The following is a 27,967-nucleotide window of genomic DNA, read 5'->3' on the forward strand; positions in this document are numbered from 1 at the left end:
ATGCTGGCCTGCCTGCAGAGGACCCAGAACGCCCCCGGCCAACACCTGGCCTGCCCGACCAAGAGCCTGGAGCTGCGCAAGTGTGAGTGACACGCCCTCCTTATGGCCCTAGCCCCACCCCTTCCTCTGCCCACCCCGAGTCCACGGGGCTGCCTCTCTCCTGGACACACCAAGCTTTCCCCGCCTCGGGCCCTCGCAGGGCAGCTTCCAGGCGGGGAAAGCCGTCCACGCTCCGGCACATCTGCCCACCACCACCCTGCTTTGGACCGTCCGTGTTCTCCCAGGCCTTTGCCCAGGCTGTGCTGCCTCCCTGGGGTCCCTCCCCACTCCCTTGGTCTGGCTGACTCCCACTGGGTGTGACCTCCTCCCCAGGAGCCTTCTCTGACCACTACCAGCACCATGGCCCCGACCCCAGCACTTCTTCTGTGACCTGACCATGTGTCCTGTCTCCCTCTGCATTAGCAGAGAGGATAACGGGGAAGCAAACACAGCCGGCCCTCGAACAATGTAGGTTTGAACTGTGCAGGTCCACTTATAGGTGGATCTCTTTCAGTAGTGAATAGTACAGTACTACAGGGTCCGTGGTTGGTTGAATCCGCAGATATGGAGGAACCGAGGATACGCGGGGCCAACTGTAAGTTATGCCTGAATTAACCACCACGTTGTTCAAAAGTTCACTGTAGTCCTGAATGGGATCCCAGCTTGCGGCCTGAATTGCTGGGTGATCTTGGGCATGTCTTTTCCCTCTCTGGGCCATTAGGGAGCTGGACTTGGTAACCTCCAAGGGTCTGTCCTCCTTTACCATCCAGGACAGGGCTCCCAAACCCGCTGATCTGATTATTTTTAACCACCATAGGTTGTTTGGGTTTTTTTTTTTTTCCCCAAGTATTTAGACACATTTAAAAACGGGGAGATTTGTATAAAAATCTGGATGTAGTGTGTCTTGAACACAAATCAGAGGACCTGGTAACATAAGCCTGTGTTCCTGTCCTGTAGCTATTGGTTAGAATGTAACTATTGCCTCTTTAAAGGGGACACCCATCTCCAGTTCACCACAGTCCCCACCCTTTCCTATTGCCTCTGTCCTATAGTGCAGGAATGGTTGCCATTTACCATAGTGTTTACGTTGTTGCTTTTTGCTTTTTTAATATGTATTTTATCTTCAGACATGGTAATATACTCACGTGGTCCAGTATTCAAAAGGAATAAAGGGGTATAGAGATAAAACTCCTCCTCTCCCCGCTGTTGTGTGTCCTCTCAGAAAACGTTTTATGCACATCCCAGCAAATGTGTGTATATACATATTTTATCCACTGTCCTACCCCTCACTTTTTCACTTAGCAGTATATCCTATATGTCAGCCTCTAAAGAGCTTCCTCATTCTTTTGCCATATAGTTTTTCATAGCACGGATGATCCATAATTTATTTGACCAGTCCCCTAAGAAGAACCATACCCAACCTGTTGCCATTACAAGCAATGCAGCAACAAACTCTGTCACTGGGTATGTCACAAAGGTGTGAATAAAACTACAGCATAAATTTCTACAAGAAGAAATACTGGGTCGAAGGTATGTGCTTTTGTAATTTTGATGGATGTGGTTTGACTGACTTATCTATTCATCTTCTTGATCTATTTTTCTCATTGGGTTTTGTCCTTATTAATTTATAGGAGCTCTTTGTATATGATGGAATTAGACTTCTGTCTGTCATATGAATTGCAGATGTTTCCCCCAAACTGTCATTTGTCTTTGATTCTGCCATGGACGAGTTTTTTGAAGTATGGCCTTTGGATTTTGTGTCATACTTAGAATGTCCTTTCTCATGCTGAGATTATTTTTAAAAATAAAAAAAAAGGTGTCCCCAGGGATTCTTCTAGCTCTTCTCTGGTTTAATTTTTAAAATATACGATCTTTGATTAGTTGATAATTTATCTGGTGCAAAGTGTGGGGTATGGATGCAAGTGTATTCAAATATCAGTGCAATACTGTTTTCATTGTTGTAGCATTATAACACATTTAAACATTTTTAATGGCTTTATTGAGATATTATTCACGTACCATACAATCCACCCATTTGAAGTGTACCGTTCAGTGGTTTTAGTGTATTTACAGAACTTTACATCCATCACCACAGTTCACTTTAGAGCATTTTTATCACCTCAGAAGAAATCCCTTACCCACTCCCTCATCCCCCTGGCTCCTCCCTTCTCTATAGATTCCCCTGTTTTGGACTTTGCTAGGAAGGGACTCGTACAGTATGTGGCCTTTTGTGACTGGCTTCTTTCTCTCTGCATAGTGTTTCAAGGTTCATCCATGCTGTAAGCATGTGTATAAAACATTTTAATGTTTGCTGGTGCTTCTTGCTTGTTATTCACCATCCTCTTATGCAGAAATTCCTTGGCTGTTCCATTAGTTTTCTGTCTGGACTGTAGAATCACCTTATCTAGGTAAGAACAAAATCCTGTTTTGGTTTTTACTGGGATTGCATGCAATTTATAAATCAGGAAGAAATGACATTTTTATGATGTCTTTCCCTCCAATAACATGATCTATACCTTTCTGTTTGTTCAGACTTTCTTTTGTGTCCCTCAGGAATGTTTTAGTATTTTCTTCATTTAGATCTTACACATTTTTAGAGTTTCCTTCCTCTGGAAAGTTAATTTTTTTGTTGTTGATAAATTTATTTATTTTTATTTTTGGCTGCCTTGGGTCTTCGTTGCTGCACGTGGGCTCTCTCTAGTTGCAGCAAGCGGGGGCTACTCTTCGTTACGGTACGCGGGCTTCCCATTGCGATGGCTTCTCCCGTTGTGGAGCACGGGCTCGAGGCGCACGAGCTTCAGTAGTTGTGGCACACGGGCTCAGCAGTTGTGGCTCATGGGCTCTAGAGTGCAGGCTCAGTAGTTGTGGCGCACGGGCTTAGTTGCTCCGCGGCATGTGGGATCTTCCCGGACCAGGGCTCAAGCCTGTGTCCCCTACATTGGCAGGCGGATTCTTAACCACCGCACCACCAGGGAAGCCCCTTGCAAGTTTTATACCTTGATTTCTTTGTCTTATTTATTAGTGTTGTCTACTATCCCTGGCACAGTGAAAAATAATAGTGGTGACAGTAGACATTCTTGCTTTGTCTTTGCCCTTGAGAAACTTCTAGGATTTCCTCATTACACAGAATGCTGGTTTAGGGGCAGGTATTTTATCAGGTTAAATAAGTGTCCATCTATTCCTATTTTATTGAGAACTTTAAAAATCAAGAATGGAATCTGAACTTTACCAAATGACTTTTCAACGTCTGTGAAACTGATCATATGGGTTTTTTCTTTGTTCTGTTAATATGAATAATGATATAGATTTCTTTATATTGAACCATCCTTGCATTCCTGGTTGGTTCCCACATGGTCACGATAAATATTACATTATAACATACCATAGAATTGGATTTTATATTTTGTTTAGGAGTTCTGCCTCAATTTCATCAGTGAGAATAGTCTTTAGTTTTCTTTTTTTGGAACAGTTTTTGTTGGGTTTTGCTATCAGTGTTACATTTGCTTCATAAAGACAATGGAGGCTTTCCTTCTTCCTCTGTGCTTTATAACAGCTTAAGTAGAAATGGATTATCTGTTCTTTGAAGATTGTTTAATCCTTCATGAAGCAGTCTGGGCTAGTGTATTTATTTGGGAGACGGAGGGCTGGGTAACTCTGAGATAATGTTCTCTATTTCTTCTGTAATGATTGATCTAATTGTTCTTGAATGAGTTTGGTAAATTATGTTTCTCTAGAAAAGTACCCATTTTATCCAGGTTTTTGAATTTATTTGCATGAGGTTGCACAAAATAAATTCTCTTAAGTGATTACTTCACCCTTGTTTCTTATATTGTATATTTTGTGTGTGCTCCCCTCCACATTTTCTTGATTAGGTTAGTTAGCTAATGAGGTTATCTGCCCCCCTTTCCCAAAGAACCATCTTTAGGATCCATTTATTAGTAATTACCCTTTTCTGGTTCCTAATTCAATTTATGCATTTATCTTTATTAAAATCTTCCTCCTGCTTTCCTTTTTAAAATATGTCTTGAGAGGCTTAAATCTTTATACTGCTAAACAAGAAAAAAAGGAAAATTAAGGCTGTGAATTCTCTCAGCACTGCTTTAGCTGTATCCTGTAGGTTCTAGCATGTATTTTTATTATCAGTATTTTCTAGATAACTTTACAACTTTGGCTTTGATTTCTTCTTCTTTGGCTTCAGGCTCATTTGAGTTCCATCTATCCACCCAGGTAGTAGGTGCCTTTGTATTTCCAGTTCTATTGCATTATAATCAGAGAATGCTATCTATGATTTCTACTTTTTTGGACTTTAGTGAAGTTTTCTTTGTGATATAATCTCCGGTGATTTTTGTGACTTTTTATGGGAATTTGAAAAGATGTGGCTTTGTTTCCGGGATTCAGAGTTTGGTGTTAACCAGTTATATCTACCCTGTTAATTACATTAGTTAGGTCTTGTGTATCCAAGATGCAATGGAATTTAATGCACAGGTATTAGTACCTTAAATCTCCATAGTGAATTGCATCCTTCTCGGCTGTATTTAATACTTTTTGGCCTGGATTCAATCTTAACTATTAAGATGGTAACTGCCTATTAAGATGCTTTTTTAATTCACATTTTTCTTGAAACCTTTGCCAGTCCTTTTATTTCAACCTTTCTGAATTACTTTGTTTAGATGTGACTCATATAATACAGAGTTGAATTAAGCTTTGTGATCCAATCTGAATGCCTTTTAAAAAATTTTTAATAGAATTTAGGCCATTTACATTTATTGATATAACAGATGTCTGGTATTAGTTCAGTCATGCTGTGCTTTGTTTTAATTGCTTTGAAAAGTCTTTCCCTGTGTGATCTAAGTTCTCTGCTTTGTGTACCTACTACTCATAGGGAAGGCTGGTGTTCTTGTTCTAGTGGTGTAGCATTAAATAATCCCCTAATTTTTTTATCTCTTTGTAACAGCATCTATTCCATCTACCCTAAAATGAACAAAATGATGAAATTAGTGTATTTCCTTTTTCTCCCTACAGCACTTACTCAGCGTTCACTTTATCCTTTTAAACCTCTATTAACTGACATCAGCTTTAAATATCTTTTGATCCCAGCTATTAAAAATGAGGACACCTGTGTACTTATACTACTGTTCCCCTCTTTCCCCATCCCCTCTCTTCTTAGTGATACCATTACTTTACTCCTAGGGCTTGTGATGTTAACATCTGGTTACATCACCACACTCCCACAGTTCTATCCATCTCAGTCTCCTAGATAAACAGGGTCCATGCTCATCACCAGTTCTTTTGCCTTATTTTTCCACCATCTGAAGTTGCCCTTTAGTCTACGGCTTAAGGCCTCCCGTGAACAACACTCCTGGAATTCCCGCACATTCAGAATGGTCTGTCGACTTTCTACTTGAATGAGCAAAAAAATAATTCCTGGGTCACTTTGTTTCCTTGAGGATTTTTGTAGACCTTGTTCTGTTCTTTTCTTATGTTGAATGTTGCCATGGAGAAGTTGAAGCCTGAGCCCTCCTCCTTTATATTTCATTTTGATCTTTCCACATCTTTCATGCCATTACTTTACTAGCCTGTGTCTTGAGATTGACCCTTCAGAGTCTGTTTCTCCTGGAACAGTCTGTGCCTTTCGACAGGCGGTTCCAAGGCTTGTATTATTTCACTTTCCTTCTTTTGGGGACTCTAGTTAAGCACAGATTGGCTGTCTTTTGCCCATCTTCCCTATGTACCCTCTTCTAATTACGCCTTTCTGACTCCCTATTTCCCTTTCATTTTGATCACTTTTCATCCTGTTTTCTATGACTTTTTTTTCTCCCTGTGCTCATTCCATTTCTCCTTTTATAATAAGTTTTTCCCTCCTACTCTTTGCATTTCTGCTTTATGGAAACAGTTGCTTACTACATTGTTTCCTTCACAATGAAATATTTGGCCATAATCTTCATCTCATCTGTGGCCACATTTTTCTGATGGGAAGTGTTTATTTGCCAACCATTATTTATAATTTGCCTTTCCTTTCCTTTTCTTATATATTTTGATTAGGTCCTGTGCTGGTTCAATTTTGATTACTTGCCTCTGGAGGGTATTTCCAGAAAGACAAGGGGGACCTAAGATGTTATATCAACATCCTCAGAACTGAAGGTCCTCTGATGGTGTTCTTTCAGAGATAGGGGTTTACAGAATACATGTCTGCCTCATCAAAAATAGAACAATGACAGATAATCTGGAAGGGCCTTCGGTTTCAAGGAAAAATGTTTTTCATGCACAGCCCCCTTCCCTCCTTTACGTGGCCTCCAGGGAGAACATGTTCTCTTTTATAAAATTAGATACTTCACTGAATAGATTGTCCTGTGGCACATAATTCAGAAGGCATGAGAATTTACAGTGAAAAATAACTCTCCTTCCCAGAGGAAACCAGCATTAGCAGTTTCTTAAATACCCTCCTGAAAAATGCATGCACGTAGGAGGGGCAGTAAATACCTTTTATGTAAACATTTGCACCCCGACACACTTCTCAGCTCCTTGCCTTTTTTCTTACCGATGTGTCTTGGAGATTATTCCTCACCTGACAGAAAGAGTACCCTCGTATTCCATTGTACAGATGAATATAACATTTTAACCATCTCCCTGTTGATGGACCTTTAGGTTGTTTCTGGTCTCTTGCTATTCTGAACGGTGCTGTAATGAACATCAACTTCGTACACGTACGTATATCTGTGCAAAAAATTCTTCCAGGATGGGCTTGCTGGCTTAAAGGATCTGTGCATTTTAACCTCTGATTGCCACTGTCCAGGTGCCAGTGTTTCCTGCCTTGCCCTCTGCTGCCAGCTGGCTGGAGAAAAGGGCTGGGCACAATGACCTGGGCCAGTCCTTCCTTCCTGCTCCAAGGTCGGAACTAGAGAATGTGGAGGGCCACCAAGGATGTCCTGCTTCCCCTGCCCACTCAGACCCTTTGACATCTTTGCACTTATTGGAAAAGACACTGACTCTGCCTGTAACTGAAGAGCACAGCAGAGAGGGCGGCAAGAAGGGAGATAAGCAAATTGAATTGGGTGCCCTGGTGCCTGGTCAAGGCCTGGAAAGACTCCCAGGCATTCAGGCCTAGGCTGACCCTCTTGTCCCTGTGGCCCCCAGGCAGAACCGAGACAGCAAGGGCTGGCCCTGAGCTTTGTGACCAGACCTCGGGCTATGCTGTTTCTCACTAAGGGAGAAAGGTCTCGACTGGGCCACATGTAGCGTGACCTTGGATGAGTCAGTTGGCCTCCTGGGGCCTGCATTCTCCCTTCTGTAAAGCAAGGGGTCAGATCAGATGGACTTAAGAAGCCATCCAGCTCTGACCATCTGTGATAATAATGTCAAAAATCCGGTGGGGAGAAGACGTGGCCTGGTCTGAGCCCCCCTCCCTCTTCCTGTGAAATGGGATCAGAGCTGCCTGACCACACTGGGCTGCACGAGGACTGACCTCCACAAGCGCCCAGAACATAGTCAGTGAACCAGAAATGGCTGTTTACCTCTCTAGGACCTGAGGTCAGGCAGGTGGCCGAGCCGGGGGCGTGGGCAGCCACGTGTCCAGGAGCCCAGGTGGCTGGCTGTTGTAGCCTGTTCCAGCTAACCGGAGAAAGTGACCTGGAGAAAAAGAGAGGGAAAAAGATGTGGCGGGAGGCAAAGTCCATCCCCCTTCCCTACCTCAGGCCTAAGATCTTGGGCTACTCCCAGCTGGGTAGAGTCCCTGGGTCCCAAACAGGACCCACCCATCCCTGGGACAGAAGCCTGTTCTTCTCAGCTGCTCAGGACCGTGCCCCTAATAAATATTTGACTTTCTCATCATGGTTTTGATACACAAACTTTGAGTCACACGCCGCTAAAAGTATGGGCCAGGCAGAGAGGCACCATGGGGGCTTGGCTGGTGCAGGGGTAGACTCAGGGACCTGTCATCCAGGGAGGGAGGGGCCGTGGCAGCTACCCTAGGAGACTGGTGTGAGCGTCCAGCCTCGCTCTGCCGGACCCTGGGCGAGGGACGCAGCCTCTCTGTGCCTCAGGCTGGTCCTCTGAAGATGAGGATTGAGTTACTGCCCTGCCCTCTTCCCCAGGAGCCCCCAGGACACAGGCTTTGAGACCAGATGGCCTGGGGGTCAAATCCTGGCTGTGCCCTGAATGGGATGTATGTGTGGTCTTGGGCAAATGACTGGACTGGCCCTCTCTAGGCCTTAGTTTCCTCCGCTGTGACGTGGGAATAAGAAGAAAAGGAGAGAATCCCCAGGGCCTGGCAGCAGACTCAAACCCTTTACCTGCCCCCGTCTCCCCCAGAGGGCAGGACCCCTTTCCCCACACCCATACCCACAAAGGGATAAGAGGTTCCCCAGCCCATCCCTCGCATCTTCACAGGTGAAGCTTCTCCCCAACGCCCACCCCTCCTCACCTGACTCCTGCCCAACGCCCCCAACCCCAAAGGCTGGCGCCATTGCCCCTGTGGGCCGTAGCCCCACAAGCATTCCTGCAGGTGCCGCTGCTTCCACTAACACTAATAAAATAAGGAAGAAACAAAGCAATTTAAAATTCCAATAAAATTAAAAAGCCACCGCTGGCCGCACCACAGATTCAATTACAGAGCTGTTGCTGAGCACAGCCCCGGGGAAGGAGGGATGGTCCAGGGCCACCCCCGCCTCGGAACCGAGCCCAGGAGAGGAGAGACGCTCAGAGGTGACAGCCAGGACAGGTCCGGATGGAGTTAGCCTCCTTTTACGATTGAATGAATAAAAATAAGCTCTTAGCAAACTAGGATGGCAGGCAACTTCCTTCTTCTGTTACGGGAGGATACAGCCACAATCCACCACAAACCAACCCAAGGGTTGATAAAATCAGAGGAGGACAGAGACCCAAATCACTGCCTTCCCACACTGTACAGAGGTCTTGGCCATCTCAGTAAGACAGAGGATAATAAATAAGTTTTAAGGATTAGAAAGAAGTCAGACTGTCTGCATAGAAACCTCAAGAGAACAAGAATTCAGCAAGATTTGCAGACAGAACATCAACATACAATACATAAAGTAGATAACCAACAAGGAGCTACTGTACAGCACAGGGAACTATACTCAATATCTTGTAATAACCTATAATAGAAAAGAATCTAAAAGAGAATATATATGTATATATATATACACACACGCATAACTGAATCACTTTGCTGTACACCTGAAACTAACACAACATTGTAAATCAACTACATTTCAACAAAGTTTTTAAAAAATAAAAGTGGAATAATAGAAAAAAATTTTTTAAAAAAAGAATATCAACATACAAATGCAATTTCATTCCTCTACAGCAGAAGTGGGCAAACTTCTTCTGTAAAGAGCCGATATTCGGCCTCGCAGGCCACACAGTGTCTATTGTAACTACTCAGCTCTGCGGCATCGTGGTGCGAAAACTGCCACAGACGCACAGAAATGAGTGTGCATGGCTGGGTTCCAATAAAATTTTATTTACAAAAGCAGGTTGCACACCACATTTGGCCTGCAGATGGTAGTTTGCCAGCTCTGTATCTATAACGAAGAGTTGGAAAATGTGTATTACAAAAAGATACTAGTTCACTTGGGGGTGGGGACAGTTTTACATGTATGGTAACAGGGACTATACAACTCACCCATTAAAAGTATACTAGTGAATTCTTTTTAGCATAAATTCACAGTTGTCCAACCATCACCAATTATGAACTTCCAGACCATTTTCTCCTCACCCCCAAAAGAAACCCCATACCCAATAGCAGTCACTGCCCAGCTACCCCTCAGCCCCCTCACAGCCCTAGGCAACCACTAAACTACTTTGTCTCTCTAGATTTACCGACTTTGGATATGTCATATAAATGAAATCATGTCATATGTGGCCTTTTATGTATGGCTTTCTTAATGTTTTCAAGGTTCATGTTGTAGCATGCATCAGTACTTCATCGTTATTAGTGCAGAATAATATTCCATTGTATGGATATGCCGTGTTTTGTTTATCTACGTATCAACTGATGGACATTTGGGTCATCTCCACATTTTTGGCAATTATGAATAATGCTGTGAACATTTGTATATAATTTTCAGTGTGGGCGTATGTTTGCATTTCTCTTGCATATGCATCTAAGAGTGGAGTTGCTGGGTCACATGGTAATTGTTTGCTTACATTTCTGAGGACCTGCCAAATTGGTTTCTAACGCAGCTGTGCCATTTGACATTACCACCAGCAGTGTATGAGGGTTCCAGTGTCTCCACATCTTACCAAAACTTGTCATCTTTTTGATTCCAGCCATCCTAGTGCAGATGAAGTGGTATCACTGTAGTTTTGATTTGCATTTCCCTAATGGCTAAGGATGTTGAGCATCTTTTTATGTGCATATAGGCCTTTGTATATCTTCTTTGAAGAAATGTCTATTCTGCTCTTTTGCCCATTTTTAAATTGGGCTGTCTTTTTATTAAGTTGTAAATGTTCTATATATAATCTAGTTACAAGTTCCTTATCAGATTCATGATTCACAAATATTTTCTCCCATTCTAGGGTTGCCTTTATCACTTTCTTCATGGTGTCCTTTGAAGTACAAAAGGCTTTAACTTTGATGAAGTAAAAATTTCTTTTCTCACTTGTGCTTTTGGTGTTGTATCTAAAAAGGCTTTGCTTAACCTAACTACATTAAGGAGGAAAATTTACTCCTATGTTTTTGCCTAAGAGTTTTCTAATTTTAGCTCTTACTTTTAGGTCTGTGATCCATTTTGAGTTAACTTTTGTGTATGGTGTGAAGAAAGGTCCAACTTCATTCTTTCGCCTGTGGATATCTTGTTCCAGCACCATTTGTTGAAGAAACCAACCTTTCCCTATTGAATTGTCTGGCTCCCTCGGCAAAAATCGGTTTACCGTAAACGTGAGGGCTTATTTCTGGATTCTCAATTCTTTGGACCTACATGTTTTTCTCATCCCAGTACCACACTGTCATGATTACTGTGGCTTTGTAGTAAGTCAGGAAATCAGAAGTTGTGAATCCTCCAACTTTGTGGTTTCTCAAGATTGTATTGGGTCTTGTGGGTCCCGTGAATTTTAGGATCAGCTTGTGAATTTCTGCGGAGAAGCCATCTGGGATCTTGATAGGGACTGTGTTGGATCTGTACACCAGTTTAGGGAATATTATCATCTTGATATTAAGTCTTCTAATCCATGAATGTCTGATGTCTTTCCATTTATTTAAATCTTCTTTAATTTCTTTGAAAAAAATTTTTTTTCAGATTGTAACTTTTGCTCTTTCGTTAAATTTACTTCTAAGTTTTATTTTTTGAAGCTCTTGTATATGCAATCATTTTCTTAATTTTGTTTTGGACCATTCTTTGTGCATGTATAGAAATACAGTTGATTTCTGTATATTGATCCTGCAAACTTGCTGAACTTGTTTATTCTAACAGTTTTTTTAGGGAACTTCATAGGATTTTCTTTTTCTTATAAACTTATTTATCTATTTATTTATTTTTGGCTGCATTGGGTCTTCATTGTGGTGCGCGGGCTTCTCGTTGCAGTGACTTCTCTTGCTGCGGAGCACGGACTGTAGGCGCACGGGCTTCAGTAGTTGTGGCACGTGGGCTCAGTAGTTGGCACGTGGGCTCAGTAGTTGTGGCTTGCAGGCTGTAGAGCACAGGCTCAGTAGTTGTGGTGCACAGGCTTAGTTGCTCCGCGGCATGTGGGATCTTCCTTGAAGATCCAGGGCTTGAACCCGTTTCCCCTGCATTGGCAGGCGGATTCTTAACCACTGAGCCATCAGGGAAGCCCTCATATGATTTTCTATGTGCAAGATTATGTCATCTATGAAAAGAGATAGTTTTACCTCTTGCTTTTTATGTGAATGACTTTTATCTTTTTCTTGTCTAATCGCCCTGGTTAGAATCTTTAGTACAATGTTGAACAGAAGTGGCAATCTTATTCCTAATTTTTGAGGGAAAGCATTTGGTCTTTTACCATTAAACGTGACATAATCTGTAGATTTTTCCTAAATACTCTTTCTCAAGTTGAGGAAGTTCCCGTCTATCCTAGTTTGTTGAATGTTTTATCATGAAGGTACCTTAGGTTACATCAGATGCTTTTTTGCATCCACTGAGATGACCATGTGGTAGTTGTCCTTTATTCTATCTGTATGGTGTATTACATTAATTTGAGTTTTGGATGTTAAGCCAACTTTGTATTCCTGGGATAAGTCCCACTTGGTCATGGTGTATAATGCTTTTTATATATTACTGGATTAAGTTTGCTAGTATTTTTTTGATTTTTGCATGTACAGTCATGGTATCCATGGGAGATCGGCTCCAAGACTCCCCCCCGCCCCCCGGCGATGGATACAAAAATCCACAGATGTTCAAATCTCTTATATTGATACATAAAATGGCATAGTATTTGCGTATAATCTATGCATATCCTTTTTTCTTTTTTTGGCCGCACCGCGTGGCCTGTGGGATTTTAGTTCCCCAACCAGGGACTGAACCCCGGCCCTTGGCAGTGAAAGCGTGGGGTTCTAACCACTGGACCACCAGGGAATTCCCCTGCATATACTTTAGATCATCTCTAGATTACTTATTCCTAGTACAATGTAAATACTATGTAAATAGCTGTAAATATAATGTAAATGATATGTAGATAGTTGTAAATATGATGTAAATGCTATGAAAATAGTTGCTGGTGCACAGCAAATTCAAGTTTTGCTTTTTGGAATTTTTGGTCCTCGGTTGAATCCATGGATGCAGAACCTGTGGATACGGAGGACCGAGTACGTATTCATATATTCATGATATTAGTCTATAGTTATTTTGTGGTGTCTTTGTCTGGTTTTGACATTAGGGTAATACTGGTCTCACAGAATTAGTTTGCAAGTGTTCCCTCCTAGTCTCTTTTTTAGAAGAGTTTGTGGAATAATTGGCATTAATTCTTCTTTAAATGTTCTATAGAATTCAACAGTGAAGCCTTCTAGGCTTGGGCTTTTCTTTGTGGGTAAATGTTTTGATCACTAATTTAATATATTTATTTGTTATAGGTCTATTCAGATTTTCTATTTCTTCTTAAGTCAGTTTTGGTAGTTTGTGTCTGTGTAGGAATTGTCCATTTTATCTAAGTTATGATACTATTACAATTTATTAAGGGACCTAAAATAAATTGATAAAAGAGGTAAATGACCTCTATGGAGAAAAATTTAAGTTTATATAATGACAGTTTTTAAAGACCAGAACAAACTTAGACATATGTCCTGTGCATGGACAGAGATTCAATATGGAAAAAATTCAATCCAATCCCTACATCCTGGCCATCCTGTGTATAACTTGAAAACCTGGTGTAGAAGTTGATAAGGAAAGAACAAAGGGCCAAGAATGGCCAAGGTGCTTTTGACAAAAAAGTATAAGGACCAGGGACTTCTCTGGTGGTCCAGTGGCTAAGAATCTGCCTTCCAATGCAGGGGACGATCCCTGGTCGGGCAACTAAGATCCCACATGCCGCCGGACAGCTAAGCCCACACACCACAACCACTGAGCCCACGTGCTGCAACAAAAGATCCCGTGTGCCGCAACTAAGACCCAACTCAGCCAAATAAATAATAATTAAAAAAAAAAAAGAAGTATAAGGGCCAGTACTGCCATGGCTTAAGGCTGAAACCATGGGACTAACAAAGGGAAAGAGGGGACCAGGGGATGGAGAAGAGCATCTAGAAATAGATCCACACACTACCAGCTCCATCTAGGATGAATTGGGTCTTGCAGATCACTGGGGATGAATATGCAGAGCTGGGACAACTGGTTATACATATGGAGTAAATGACATTGGAGCCTTACCCAACACCATACATCAACAGGAATTCTAGGCAGACCAAAAAAACAAGGAAAACAGATAGCATTCTTTGAAGAAAGTGACAGAGAACGTCATCCTCAGGAGAGGAAGGATTTGCAAACTGAGAGGGGAAAAAAAGCACAAGTGAAAAGACAGGTTGGACCACAATAAAATTTAAAACTCAGCAAAATACACCAAAAAAAAAAAAAGTCAAGATGAGCCCCCAAACTGAGAGAGGATGTCTTCAGCACTTAAAACGGACCCGTATGCAGAATAGAGAGCCAGGATGTGGTGGCACAAAGACAGCAACGGGGAGGGGTAGGGAGCCAGTGGTGGGTGGGAGGGGGTGAGACTAAGGATTGGAGACAGAGACTGGAGCGGGGAGGGAAGGGATGGGGGGTCAGACCAGCATGGATGTGGACGGAGACAGACAGGAGTAGGAAAATGGCCCAAAGGAGGGAGAGATGAGCCAGCAGTTCCAAAGGGCGAAGACAGCTGCCACGAAGACAGAGGGACAGGGACTTCCCTGGTGGTCCGGTGGTTAAGACTCCAAGCTTCCACAGCAGGGGGCGCAGGTTCAATCCCTGGTCGGGGAACTAAGATCCCACATGCATCATGGCCAATGCAGCAGGGTGAGACAAGAACACAGGCAAAGCCCAGGGCGGGGGAGGGACATTGCTGGGTCCTGGGAGAGAGTGAGGGGTGGACTCCCAGAGACCGAGCCCAGTCAGGGAGAAGGTCAGGGAAACCGAGGTGCAGGAAAGTCAGACTGGGGAGGGACTGAAGTACTCCCAGACCTGCCTACGGGGAGGGACACCTTGGCCGCTGCAGGGCTCCAGCTGGGGCTCCAGTGGGGAAGGAGGATGTAGACACGGGTACGTGTGCCTGCGAACACCTGCCAGTCTCTGCATGTACAGGATGTCCCTGAATATCTGGGCACACGTGGCTCACATGTGTGACCCTAGAGCATGTGTGTGAGCTTGGACATGTGTACACACACATGCTTAGAGAATGAGAGGACCCTTTGTGCGGCGCCCAATGACCACCACTATCTTGTACTGCCTGCTCTGGCACAGAAAGAGCTAGAAGGCAGGCAGCCAGCCTTCTCTGAGCACCACTACGTACCAGGCCTTCTGACACGCATCCTCTTGTTTAATCCTTACTCCGTCCCCTTAGGAGAAGTGGTGGCCAGGGAGCTGGGGCCACTCCCCTACCCCCAGCTGGTAGCTGGGGCACCTGGAGTGACACCAGGGCCTGACCTTCAAGGCCCTGGGGCTGCCACCGGGGCAGTGGACTGGAGGCAAGTCAGGGTGGCTGGCCGCCGCCCTTCCCCTCCCTGCCTCCCTCCCAGCAGAGGCCAGAGAACAGCTGCGTCTGCCCCGGCCCTACGTCTGCCCCGGCCCAGCGCCTTCCCCTGCCCCCCTCCGGGACAGCCTCATTAGGGATTCTGCTGGTGCCACCAGCTAATTAGTGTCACGTTAATTGAGCATTCAGAAGGCTGCCACCTCCAAGGGCAGAGTGTCGGCAGCAAAGGGGAATGCAGATACGGGCTGTTCCTCCCGGGGGGCTGGGGCCAGGCCCCAGGCCCAGGGACCCCTCCTGTCCTGGACACCCCACCCCAGCCCCGTTTCAACACAGATCATGTTCAGTTCCTGAGCCTTAGGGAGGAGGTGATAGGCAAAATCTGTGACAACATAAGAAGGAAAAAAACCTCACCAAACATCTGCTATGCTCCGGTGCCCGGCACACCTTTCATTCTCCCACCCCTCCTCTAGGAAAGCTACAGTTATCAATAGCCCCATTTTACACTCAGAAAGTCTGAGGTCCACCAAGGGAACAACTTCGCCGGGGGCAGGGTTGGTGGGGACGTCCAGTGGCTCAGCAGGAAGCTGCACTCAGCCGCACAGGGACTGGCGTCTGGCTGGTAGGTGCCTGGGGGCACCTGGGGCTGCCACCGGGGCAGCACAGAGAAGCCCGGAGCGTGGGAGCAGGAATCCTGGGCTGGGGTCCTGCCCTGGCCACCCCTCCCACCTCCACCTGCCCCCTGACGGGCAGGTACCACGTGCCTGCCCGTACAGAGTATCACGCTGACTTCGGCAACCCCTGATGCGCCCGCCCCTTCAGCCCCTTACAGACGAGAAACTGAGGCTCACGTCCAGCGGCTGCCCCAGGTCACCCCCAGCAAGTGGCTGAGCTGGGCATCAAAAGGCCATGGCCTGCCTCCAGTCGGAATCCGAGCTGCTCACCTCTCCCCAGTCTCACCCCTCCAGCTTCCGGAAGGCAGGGTGCCACCGAGGCCCACGCTCCTGTCTCCCTGTAGCAACATTAAATCCCACTCGAAGGGCTGCTTTTAATTGGCTTAATGTACTTGTTAATAACTGCGTCTACTTATCACACCTGTAAAAGGCCCATAACACTAACTTAACGACAGCGACGGCTCGCCTGCACCGCCAGCCAGCCAGGCAGTCTTTCACATTTCCCAACAAGGCTTTCACAGGGGCCATGGCGGGGAGGGGGGGCAGGGGGCAGGGGCAGCCCAGTTCATGGGGGGAGATTCGCTAGACCCCGCACCGTCATTCGCGCAATGCTCCCGGGCACCTGCCACGGTTCCACACATTCTCTTAGGCATCAGGGTGCTGAGAAGGAGCAAGGCCTGCCCTCAAACAACTCCAAATCCAGCCCAGGAGACAAGCCAACAGCTACAGCAGGGGAGTGCTGGGGGGCAGGCAGGGAAGGCTGCCTGGATGGGGGCCGGGGGCCGTGTCTCAGCTGAGACCAGGGGGTGTAAGCAACACCTCTTCTTCATCCTCTCGGCACATAATTTAGGCACCTACCGCGTGCTGGGCACTGCATGGACAATTCCACCCCACCCCAGGTTCACCCTTCCAGATCAGGTACTGGAGGGGACCCAGAGATGGGGCACTTCTCCTCGGGGTGTGGGGCGGGGGAGACAGACGGACACAGACTAGACGAGCAGGGTGTCCAGGCCATCGGCATCAACCTGAGAGAACCGGTCCAGCCACGGTGTCCATGGTGCCCAGTGATTGAGAGCAGGGTCCCGGGGCACAGATGCCCAGGGCTCAAATCCTGGCTCACAAATTGTTTCTCTGCCACCAGAGGTCTCAAACTGGCAGCCCACGAGCCACAACCTGCGCACCAGGTGTGTGGTGTGTCCTGCTGGTGTCTGAACACTGTTTCAAAAGAAAACACCTCTGGGGACTTCCCTGGGGGTCCAGTGGTTAAGACTCTGTGCTTCTAATGCAGAGGGGGCGCCGGTTCAGTCCCCGGTCAGGGAAGTAAGATCCCACGTGCCGCGCGGCCAAAAAATATAAAACAAAAAACCAAAAGAGAACACCTCAGGGCAGGGCACGCCTTCCCCGCCCACCTCTGTCCTTGCCCCACCTGGGCTCTGGCTCCTTGGCAACCCATCTGTCTGCCAGCAGTCAGCAAACCACGCAGGGATTTGCGTCTGCAACCCTCACCGATGTCCTGTCCCTTGAATGCCTATCCTTCTCTTCTGGAACCCAGGGCCCACCTCCCAGGGCCTCCACGGGGCTGGCAGAGGGGCAAGGCCCGGGTGTTTGGGGCGATGCCGGACCCAGAGGTGGCACTCAACAGAGGGGGGCGGTCAGCATGTACAGGAGGCTCGGGGACACCGTGCAGGCATCCAGGGGCCTGTGGGGGGGCGCTGCAGAGGGAGGTCAAGGCCAGGTGGCCTGAATGCCACCCTGAGCAGCTAAGACTTCATGCAAATGGGGGGCTCACGGGAGGGTTTTACAGAGAAAAGCAAGGCAGCTGGGGGCCTGGAGGCGGTGAAGGGGCTTCAGTGAATTCATCGCCAACAACCTTGGCACCCACTGAAGGCAGGCACCATCTCCAGTGCTCACAAAAACTCTCGAACGTCAGCAACAGCAGTATCATCCCCATTTTACACAAGAGAAAACCGAGGCTCAGAGAGGGCAGCGGCCTGCCTAGGGCCACACAGCCAGTGTGTGGCAGAGCTGGGATTTGACCGTGATTCCTTCTCAAAAGGCTGCCGACCACCCTCTGTGCTCTGCCCAGGAGCAGACGCTGCCCTATGACATGGGGAGCCGGGGAGCCTCAGGCTGCTCAAGGCCAAGGGCAGTGGAGGATGCTTTGAAGCAGACATCAAAGGCAGCACCCTGGGAGGAATGGGAGCCTGTGCCTGTCCCCCACCCTAAAGCAATACTCAGGTGCAGCTGGCCACCGGCAATTACAGAAAAGCACAGAGAAGAAATAAAATATGCCTCCTTCCCAGGCCAGCCCCTGTTGGCATCCAGGGCTTTTTTCCTTCAAGTGTTGGTTCGAGAGGGAAGGAGGAAGACACAGCCCCCTTTGTGACCTCTTTCCGCATCCCTGTACTGTACCCACTTCCCGGCATCATCAGAGCCTTCCAACACCCTAAGCGTTAGTGCCCAGCGAGGTGTGTTTCTGCCAGGGGCCTCCTGGGTGCTCTGTCTCATAGGGACAGTCAGGCTGCTCCCGGGATGATTTCTTCCTGTTTCCCACCCAGTAGCCTTAGGGGTCCCATTAAAACCCACATCAGGTCATGTCCCTCCTCTGCTCCCAACCCTCCCCTGTGGAGCAAAGCCCAGGTCCTCTCAATGGCCCCAAGGCCCAGCCCATTTGCTCTGTGCGCCCCCTGCCTCTCCGGTCCATCTCCTATGACCTTCCCCCGCCGGTCCCGCTGCGCCTGGCGCACGCATCCACTCCCCTCAGCCTCTGCTGCTGGGACCACTCTCCCATCAGACGCCCACGCGGCTCACTCCCACACCGCACCTCCTTCCGCGGTCCTGAAGAGCTGCTTTATCAGAGAAGCCTCTGCGCTGACTGCCGTGTCCGAACGAGGCGCCCTTCCATCCCATCCCTCTCCGTCCCCCACGCCCTGCTGTCCCGATGACTACGGCTGCGTAACAAATCACCCCAAAGCTCAGCGGCCTCACACAGCTCTGTCGTATGCTCAGGACTATGGACAGGGCACCATGGGGTTGGTGTCTCTGCTCTGTGATGTCGCTGGGAACGGGGCTGGGGTAGGGGGCCTTGCGGGAAGACCCGGGCTGGGGCTGGAACCTTCCGAAGGCCTGCTCCCTCACACATCGGGTGGTGGGTGCCGGCTGTTGGCTGAAACACCCACACATGGCCTCTCCACGTGGCCTGGGCTTCCCAGAACATGATGGTGGGGATGGACATGACTCCGGGGATGGACCTCCTGAGAGACAGATCCACCTGGAGCTCCAGGAGGCAGCCATACGCCCTCAGGACTGAGCCATGATAGTCATCAGTGCCACTTAGTGATAGCCATGATAGTCACTCAGCGCCACTGAGCCATGACAGTCACCAGTCACCACGCGTTCTATTCAGTAGAATCGAGTCGCTTAGTTCATGTTTAAAGGAAAATTAGCCTCCGCTGTTTGTGGGAGGAACGCCAAAGAATTGTGGACATAAACTACGACACCTGCTCTCTCCTGGTTCGCGGGGCCTATCGCTGCCGGACGCATTACACGTTATTGTCTGTCTCCCCCAACTAGATGTCAACTCGGAGAGGGCGGGAACTTCGGTTTGCTTTGACCGCTGCTCGTCTCCAAGCCCAGGACAGTGCCTGCACGTGGGAGGGCTCAGAAGACACCCAGGGGATGCGGGCTTGGGGGGAGGCGTCTCTCCATGGGGCTGTCTCTGGCTTAGCTTCTCCCAAGTGTCGTGACTGGCGGTGAACAGGGGCTCCCAGGCTGGACGGGTCCTTCTAGCCACAGCCTCGTCATTCCTTCAACGCAACATTCCTGAGTTCCTACTCCATGTCCTGTGGGCAGTGGGGACAGCACTGAACAAGCCAGCTCAGGGAGTCCAGTCTGCTGGGGCAGCAGGACAAGCCCAGGGCAGTCAGAATCTGCCGTGGTGCCTGCAGCGATGCACCAGGCGCCGATGGAACCTTCGCTGGGGTGCCCTGGCCAACTCGGGGAACCAGGCAAGGTGGGCCCTGGGGCTCCCCAGGGGGCCCACAGGGCCATGGGTCCCCTCCTCTGCCCATTAACCCCGTGAGCGCTGCCCCCCATCCTTGCCACTGCATAGAAGCCTGCCGCAAACAGCTGGCTTGGCTGGTTCATTCATGTGAGGCCTTTTTTGTGTCATGACATTTGCCAAAATGGGGCTGTGCAATTGCACTGAACACTGGTGGTGGTGCCCACCTCCGGGGGAGGGTCAGGAGCCTTCGCCCAGCGGGACTCGGGGGCCCAGCCTGGCCCGAGTGGCCAGAGGACCCCCCCCGCCCAAGCCAGGGCTACTGTACGCTGGTGGACAAGGCTGGGGTTGAGGCCCCCGGGGTGGCTCAGCAGAAAGCCCTTCAGGAACAAGGGAGACAGTAGAGGCCGCAGATGCAAAGACTCACAGGGGTGCAGCAATCAAGCCAGGTTTGGAACAGGGTGACCCTGGTACACGCCCACCCAGAGACAAGCACGTGTCCAGGGGAGGCCTGCCGAGGGCCGCCAGCCGGCAGTCTCCAGGAGCCGAGGGCAGCCGTGAGAGCTGCCCGGCCGTGTGCCCTCTGATGGGTCACTTCCTGCCTCTCTGAGCCTCCGGGCTGACTCTATAGTCCCTCCTCAGGACTGTCCGCCTCCTAATTCTAAGGAGGAAGAGGGGGAGCCTCCTGAGTCTCCTGGCTTCAGCTGGGGCCTGCCTTGGGGTGCAGGTGAGGGGATGATGACATGGAAGGCAAATCCCAGCTCAGCCCCTCCCCGGCTGTGTGTTCTCGGGAAGCTTCCATTTCCTTCTCTGTAAAATGGGGGCCTGGATTAGTTAGCTACTGCTGTGTAGCAAGTTGCTCCAGAACTTAGTAGCTTAAAGCATCAGTGATCACGCACCGTCTCTCACGGTTTCCGTGGGTCAGGAGCTCAGGAGCCACCTAGCCAGTGGCTCTGCTCCGTGTCTCTCGTGAGGCTGCAGGCGGATGTTGGCAGGGGCTGCAGTCCTCTGGAGGCTTGGCCAGGGCTGGAAGACCTGCCCCCGAGAAGGCGCACGTGACCCTCTATGGGGGCCTCCCCCTCGGCTGCTCCGGCATCCTTACAGGCGGCCGCTTCCCCAGAGCAAGTGATCCAAGAGGGGAGGAGGCCACAGAGCCTTCCACGACCCTGCCCTGGAAGTCACACTCCTTCACTTCCACGGTATCTTACAGGTCACACAGGTCAGCCCCATGTGGAGTGGAAGGGCGTGAATACCAGGAGGTGAGAAACACTGGGGTCGGGGACAGATCTTGGAGGCTGCCTGCCAAGTGCCACAACTTGTCTGCTTCCTTATCTGTAAAATGGGACCACCTCCCACCTCTCGGAGCTGTCAGGTGCTCCAAACAAGAGGCATGGAGAAAAGCTGTAGGCAGGGGGCCTCACATATACTAAGTGCTCACCAAAGGACGGCCTCTGTGTCACGGCACCACCGTCCGCTCCAACAAACTGGAGGGACCAACCCACCCTGGCTGAGCCCTGTTGACCAGCAGAGGGGCCAGATGGGCCCCTTCTTTCAATGAATGGAAACTAGTAACAGGCATTGCTCTTTTTTTTTCTTCTTCTTAAGGTTTTAAGCACCTAATTTATTCCATCCATTAGATGGATTTTGTAGATTTAATCATTTTCACAGTTGGTGGCTCATTGGATACTCAAGATAAACTCCAAATGAAAGTATACGGGTGAGGACAAATGAGTTTTCACACCACAATGGCAGAAACTTGCTTGGGAAGAGAGTTTAAGAGGAACAAAAATACATACAGATATGATTTTTTTCCCCCGGCAGCCGCTTTTGCTGACTATAGTAGGTTACCACAGTTAATTTCACCAGTTTTGTTCATCTGTAAAATTGCATAAAAGTGACATTTTTGTGCTCATTATAGCAACTGCTGATTTATGGCTGGTAAATGAAGAGCTGGTCCCTTTTTTGCGGGACTCTCCGAGCGGCGCTAAGTGCCCATGAAATTGCTTGTATAATGTAGTTTAAATCCAATCTCGGAGAAAGATTCCCCCATTGGCCAAAGTGACATTTCCATTCTCCACACTGAGTTTATTTTAGGTCACTTAGGAGTGGGGGCTGCCCCAGGCAGGGTCAGGATGGGGGGCCTGGGGTCAGCTCCACCCACCTGGCCCAGGTTAGGCCACACGGATGGAGGGGCACTGCCCCAGCCTCCTTGGGGTGCTCGGTGCCGCCACCCTCTTCCCTCCCCACTGTCCTGCCCAGGTCAGACCACATCCCTGCGCCTCAGGGCAGAGAAGAACGGTCTTCCTAACGCAGGCCTGCCCTGCCCCTCACCTGCTTAGAACCTTCCACAGCTGCCGATGCCTTGGGCGAGGGCTCCCAGCACAGCAGTGCAGACACTAGGGGCCTGACAGGTCTTTGTGGTGGGGTCTTTGTCCTGTGCATCGCAGGGTGTTTAGCAGCCTCCCTGACCCGTGCCCACCAGCTGCCGTAGAGCCCTCTCTGCAAGCTATGACAGCCGAACTCGTCTGTGGATGTCAACAGTGTGCCCTGGGGACAGAACCATTGAGAACCGCTGCCCCACAGCGAAGAGCCCCTGCTCTGGCCCGACACCCTCCTGAGCTGCCTGTCGTGGTCTTTCCTCCCCTGCATGCCTGCTCTGGGCTTCTGCTTTTATTCTGGTTTATAGTTCCCACCGGGACAGGCTTCCTCACCTCTGGACCTTTGCCTGTGCAGTTTCTTCTGCTGGAATATGTTTCTCTCCTCCCTCCTCGCTCCTTTCGCCATTGCCTTTAGCAGGGATGCCCTTTCTTCCAGAAAGCTACCTCTGAAGCCCTGGGGGTGAGGCTCCCCCATCACGGCATGCATTTTGCTCAGACTGGCTCTAAGTCCACAAGGGAGTCGGGTGAGGCTCGGGAAGGAGGGGATGTGGTGGGAAGGCCTAAGGAAGGCGGTGGGGTCTGCACTGTGTCCTAGCCACAATGCCAGGCCCAGCCATGCACAAGCCCTACCCCTTCCTCTCCCAGGAAGACCCCTGTGCCAGGCAGGTGGAGGGGTCTTAACACACTTAGACCCACTTCTGCTAACGCTCTACCGCACGACTCATGAAAGCCTTACAGCCCTCCTGGGAGGCAGTGTTGGCAGCGGTGTAACCCCATTTTAGATGAGGAAACTGAGGTTCAGAGTGGTGAACACCCCCCCACACCCTCGCAGGAGTCACTGTTGGGTCCCAGGGGTGCCCACAGGGCCGAGAGGAAGGCAGTGCACCATGAGACCTTGTAGGGTCCTCCTCACCCAAGGGCCCAGCCAGGTCACGATCTCCCATCACCTACTGTTTGTCTCACCCCCTGCTCGGCCCCTTGGCACAGACATTCCTTGAGGCCGCCCTGCAGATCTGCCACAGTCCTTATCCCCATTCCACAGGTGGGAAAACTGAGGCTCGGCCAGGCCAACAACTTGCCCAGGGCCATACAGCCCTGCAACCAGACAGGACTCCACCTAGGCAGCCAGCTCCAAAGCCCAGGGTCTCTCCATCTGCCTCACGCAGGCCTCCTGCTCCACTCCCCGCGCCAGAGGGGGTCCTGAGCAGCACTGAGGAATGTCTTAGGACCAGGGAGGGGCTTTGGATGGGAGAAGGGGGTCTACCCACCGGCAACCCGCCTCCCCCACAGCAGGGCCCAGTTGTGCCCACTGACGGTGGGGACAGTCAGCCTGTCACACAGAGTACACCCTTCAGGGAGATTCCCGGCGGTCCAGTAGTTAGGACTCCACGCTTTCACTGCCAAGGGCCCGGGTTCAATCCCTGGTCAGGGAACTAAGATGTCACAAGCTGTGCGGCGTGGCCAAAAAAATAAACAAACAAAGTACACCCTTCAGCTGCCGTGCTGACAGCTCACAAAAAAGGCAGTGGCCACCACACAGGTCTTGCAGGTGACAGGCAGACCTGGGGAGGGGAGGGGCAGCCAGCGGGGGAAAAACCCCTCCTTCCCGGCTGCCTGTTGGTTGAACGAGGGTCGGTGAGCACCAGGATGAAAGCCACCTGCGGCAACTTGCCCCGCGCCAGGCCATGTAGCAACTCACTGAGCCATCCATGGGCCATCATCACCCCATTCTACAGATGAGGCGCCGAGAGGACAAGTAAAGGGGCAGAATGAACACCCACCAGAGTGGTGGTATTGGGGTTGGCCAAAAAGTTCGTTCCGGTTTTTCCATAAGATGGCACGGGAAACCTGAACGAACTTTTTGGCCAACCTAATACAATGGACGACGGTACCAGCCAGGTGGAGTGGAGGGTTTAGAGCCCCCGTAACTCCCGTGCTGGGGGGGGGGGCGGTGTGCGGGGAGCACAGCTGGCACAGTCTCTTCGGCAAGTTGTTGGGCATTTTCTCCTGAAGCTGAACATTCTCGTCTCTCCTTTGTCCCAGCAGTTCTGCTCCTGGGCCTATTCCCAGCAGGACTCACTGAATACGTGCCCCAGGGGCTGTCACACTATTTGTATCAGCTCCAAACCAGAAATGACCCAAATGCCATCAGCAGTGGGAAGGATGAGTAAACTGTGATGTAGTCACACTCAAACATCACACGGCCATGAGAATGAACAGACCGCCACGCCCATGGCCACCCGGACGAACCTCGAAACATAACCTTAAGTGGCGGAGGCCCGACAGTGCAAACGAGCATGCACTGCAGGATCCCAGCTCACCTGTGCCAGGCCCAGGCACCACGAGTCCGCGCCGTTAGGAGCCAGGAGAGCCGTTCCCTTGGTGTGGGTACTGACTAGGAGGGGGCGCAGAGGGCCCTCTGGGGACTGGCACAGGCTTCTCCCTTGACCTAGGGTGTCACACGAGTGTGTTCTGTTTGTGAAAGTGCAGCCGGCTTGTGATGTATGCAGTTTCCTTTAACGTACTTTACACTTTGATCCGAAGCTTAACGATTTAGAAAGAATGAATGAAGGAGCAAGTGACTGGATGGAAAAAGCGAGGGACGGGTGGCTGGCGAGTCGTTCCGGGGACAGTGGCGGGGTGCGGCCTCCGGGCCTCGCCGGGTCGCAGGGTCGGCTCTCACCTGTGCTTCCTCCCCTCCCGTGTCCCCACAGGCGAGACGGTGGCCAGCTCCATGCATTCCTCCCGCTACCCGAGCCCGGCCGAGCTGGACGCCTACGCCGAGAAGGTGGCCAACAGCCCGCTCTCCATCAAGATCTTCCCCAGCAACATCCGCGTGCCCCAGCACAAGCACCTCAGCCGCACCGTCAACGGCTACGACACCAGTGGCCAGCGCTACAGCCCCTACCCGCCGCATACGGCCGGCTACCAGGGCCTGCTCGCCGTCGTCAAGGCCGCCGTCTCCTCCTCCGGCGTGGCTGCGCCCCCCGGGCTCACCAAAAGCGTGCTCAAGAGCGCCGAGGGCAAGCGGACCAAGCTGTCGCCGGCCGCCGTGCAGGTGGGCATCGCGCCCTACCCGGCGCCCAGCACTCTGGGGTCCCTGGCCTACCCCAAGCCACCCGAGGCGCCCGCCCCACCACCCGGCCTGCCCGCGGCCGCGGCCACTGCCGCCTCCGTCATCCCCCTGCCCGGCCGCGGCCTGCCCCTGCCGCCTTCCAACCTGCCCTCCATCCACAGCATCCTCTACCAGCTCAACCAGCAGTGCCAGGCCCCAGGCGCTGCGCCCGCCGCCTGCCAGGCCGTGGCCGTTCCCCACCCCAGCCCAGCCAAGCACGGCCCGGTGCCCAGCTTCCCCAGCCTGGCCTACCCGGCCACTGCCGGCCCACCCGATTGCCGGAAGGGCGCCGAGCTGGGCCAGGGAAGCACGCCGGCCTTGACGTTGGCTGGGGCCACCAAGCCCACAGGGTACGCAGACGGAGGCCTGGATTACCTGCTGTGGCCGCAGAAGCCGCCGCCGCCGCCCCCGCCCCAGCCGCTGCGGGCCTACAGCGGCGGCACGGTGGCCAGCAAGTCCCCCGAGGCCTGTGGGGGGCGGGTATACGAGCGGGCCGGCGGGTCGCCCGTCAACTGCGGCGTGGGGCTGCCCACCAGCTTCACCGTGGGCCAGTACTTCGCTGCCCCCTGGAACAGCGTGCTGGTGACCCCCACCAGCGACTGCTACAATCCGGCAGCCGCGGCAGTGGCCGTGACCGAGCTGGGGCCGGGGATGGCCCGGGAGCTGGCGGGGCCCCCGGCGGAGACCCTCTCAGGCCTGCCCAGCAAGAGCGTGTGCAACACGGCCGTGCTGAGCAGCAGCCTGCAGTCACTGGAGTATCTCATCAACGACATCCGGCCCCCGTGCATCAAGGAACAGATGCTGGGCAAGGGCTACGAGACGGTGGCTGTGCCCCGGCTGCTCGACCACCAGCACGCCCACATCCGCTTGCCCGTCTACAGATAAGGCCTGCCTGGCAGATGCACAGACGGACAGGGCGCCCAGGGGGGAGGCAGGCCGCAGAACAGGGTGGGCAGCACGCGGGGCGGGGGTGCCAGCCCCGCGCTGTGTCCGAGTGCCCATTTATACCCACAGGGAAGCCAGGCCGGCTGCTGCCGGCTGCTGCTGACACGGAGTGGCAAGGTGACCTCACTCGCCAAGGCCCCTCCCCACCATCAGCTGCCCCAGGACACGCGGAGGGCCGGGGGGCAGCTGCCAACATCCACACCTTCCTCCATCCAAGCTGGCAGAGGCAGGGAGAGAGAAACCACTTAAAACAGAAGTGGTTCTTTCCGGCTCTCCGGGAGAGGGGGTCAGACCACAGTGATGCAGAAGGAAATGTTAGGGTCTAGAGTCGGGGTGGGATCAGAGCGGCCCCCAGGGCTTAGACAGCTCCTCCCTCCACGAGCTCCCCAGTCTCCTGGAAAAAGAGCAGAGGGGGCCTAGAGGAAGTCATCGAGCCCACAGCGCCCTCACTGCCCTCTCCAGGCGAAGATCACTCGAATACAGGCTCCGGGGACTACAGGTCCCCCTGCTCCTCCTCTTCTAGACTCTCTTCCCCTCCCCACCATTCCTTCCCAACACAGAATCCCATCTCCATTCTCCAAACCCTGGACTACCACCTTCTCCCTTCCCTTCAGTACATCTTACAGGGCTTCTGGGCACGGTTGTGCAGGCTGTGTACTGCACAAGGCAACTCATCTGAGGAGACACCATTTGCATCCTAGACTTGTATATTTATTACAGCAATTTTCTGAATCTTGAGGAAGGGGCACCATTCACCCATGTGCACAAAGGCGCTATAGGGGCTAACAATGTCAGAGGGACCAGACCCCGCCTCCTTCAGGGGTTCTCCTAGGAGCCAGTTCCGGGGGCAACCTGCTGGTTTTAATTGGGAGATCCAATCCAACTCTTTTCCTGCAAGCCACCCTCCAAGGCCTGCCCCACACCATTCCGGGGGATAAGGCAGGCAGGGGGTCCCCCCATTAAGTCTCCAAGGCCCGATTTCCCCAAGTCCTGGCCCCTCTGGCACTCCAGAAGCGGTACTGTATCTCTCTCCAAGGCCTGTTCAAGCACTAAGTGCATTTACAAATCTCTGAGAATGTTTTTTTTTTATACTAAAATTGACCATTATATTCTACTGTGAGAAGTGCGGTCTGCACTATATTGTTTTAAAAACGAAGAGAAAGAAAAAAAAAAAAAGGAAAACACAGATGGTGTCTCAGCTGTGGGATGTTTTGCAGCTCTTGTTTTTGTTCGTTCTTCCTTCCTCCCCTTAGGAGTAAAACGGGCTGTCTCCTTCCCTGCTGACTGGGCTTGGAGCCCTCGGAAGCAGGCCAGGAGCCTCCCGGCCCCTCCTCTGCTGGGCCACTTCGTATGCAATGTTTCATTTACTTCTCCAGCTCTTTCGAAGTGGACACTGTCATTTACCCTGTTTACGTGTCAGCCACTCAGTTGGGTCAGTGATCGGTCCTAGAGCAGCCAAGACAGAATTGAGCCCGGGCTGCTCTGGCTCATTCCCTGAGGGGTACAGAGGTGGTCTGGGGCTGGTGTTCCCCTGCATCACTAAATTCCTTCCCAGCTCTTCCTCTGTGCCTGGCACCATCCCTGCTTCCCTGGAGGCAGAGTGGCTGGGGACAGGCCAAAGTGGCTGAGCAGTGGCCATCTCCCTGGCCAGCCCCAGCACACACACACCCCGTGCCCTGGTGCCTGG

General features: G+C 51.0%; 1 protein-coding gene across 1 annotated transcript; it reads left to right on the forward strand.

Moving 5' to 3' along the window:
* On the forward strand, positions 1–27,910 carry FAM222A (family with sequence similarity 222 member A). The gene is made up of 2 exons (XM_029216322.1): positions 1–82; positions 24,935–27,910. Exons 1-2 carry the CDS (start codon positions 1–3, stop codon positions 26,218–26,220), a joined length of 1,368 nt encoding a protein of 455 aa, XP_029072155.1. The 3' UTR covers positions 26,221–27,910.
* Positions 27,911–27,967: the final 57 nt, after the last annotated feature.

Source organism: Monodon monoceros, unplaced genomic scaffold, assembly GCF_005190385.1.
Source record: "Monodon monoceros isolate NGI ecotype Baffin Bay Population unplaced genomic scaffold, NGI_Narwhal_1 Super_Scaffold_1, whole genome shotgun sequence".
In the NCBI taxonomy this organism is placed as follows: Eukaryota; Metazoa; Chordata; class Mammalia; order Artiodactyla; family Monodontidae; genus Monodon; species Monodon monoceros.

Bases quoted from the DNA above. Each gene is read 5' to 3' on its own strand.
- FAM222A (XM_029216322.1), top strand. From the start codon at position 1: ATGCTGGCCTGCCTGCAGAGGACCCAGAACGCCCCCGGCCAACACCTG. The intron at 83-24,934 runs GTGAGTGACACG...GTGTCCCCACAG, and splicing joins GAGCCTGGAGCTGCGCAAGT to GCGAGACGGTGGCCAGCTCC.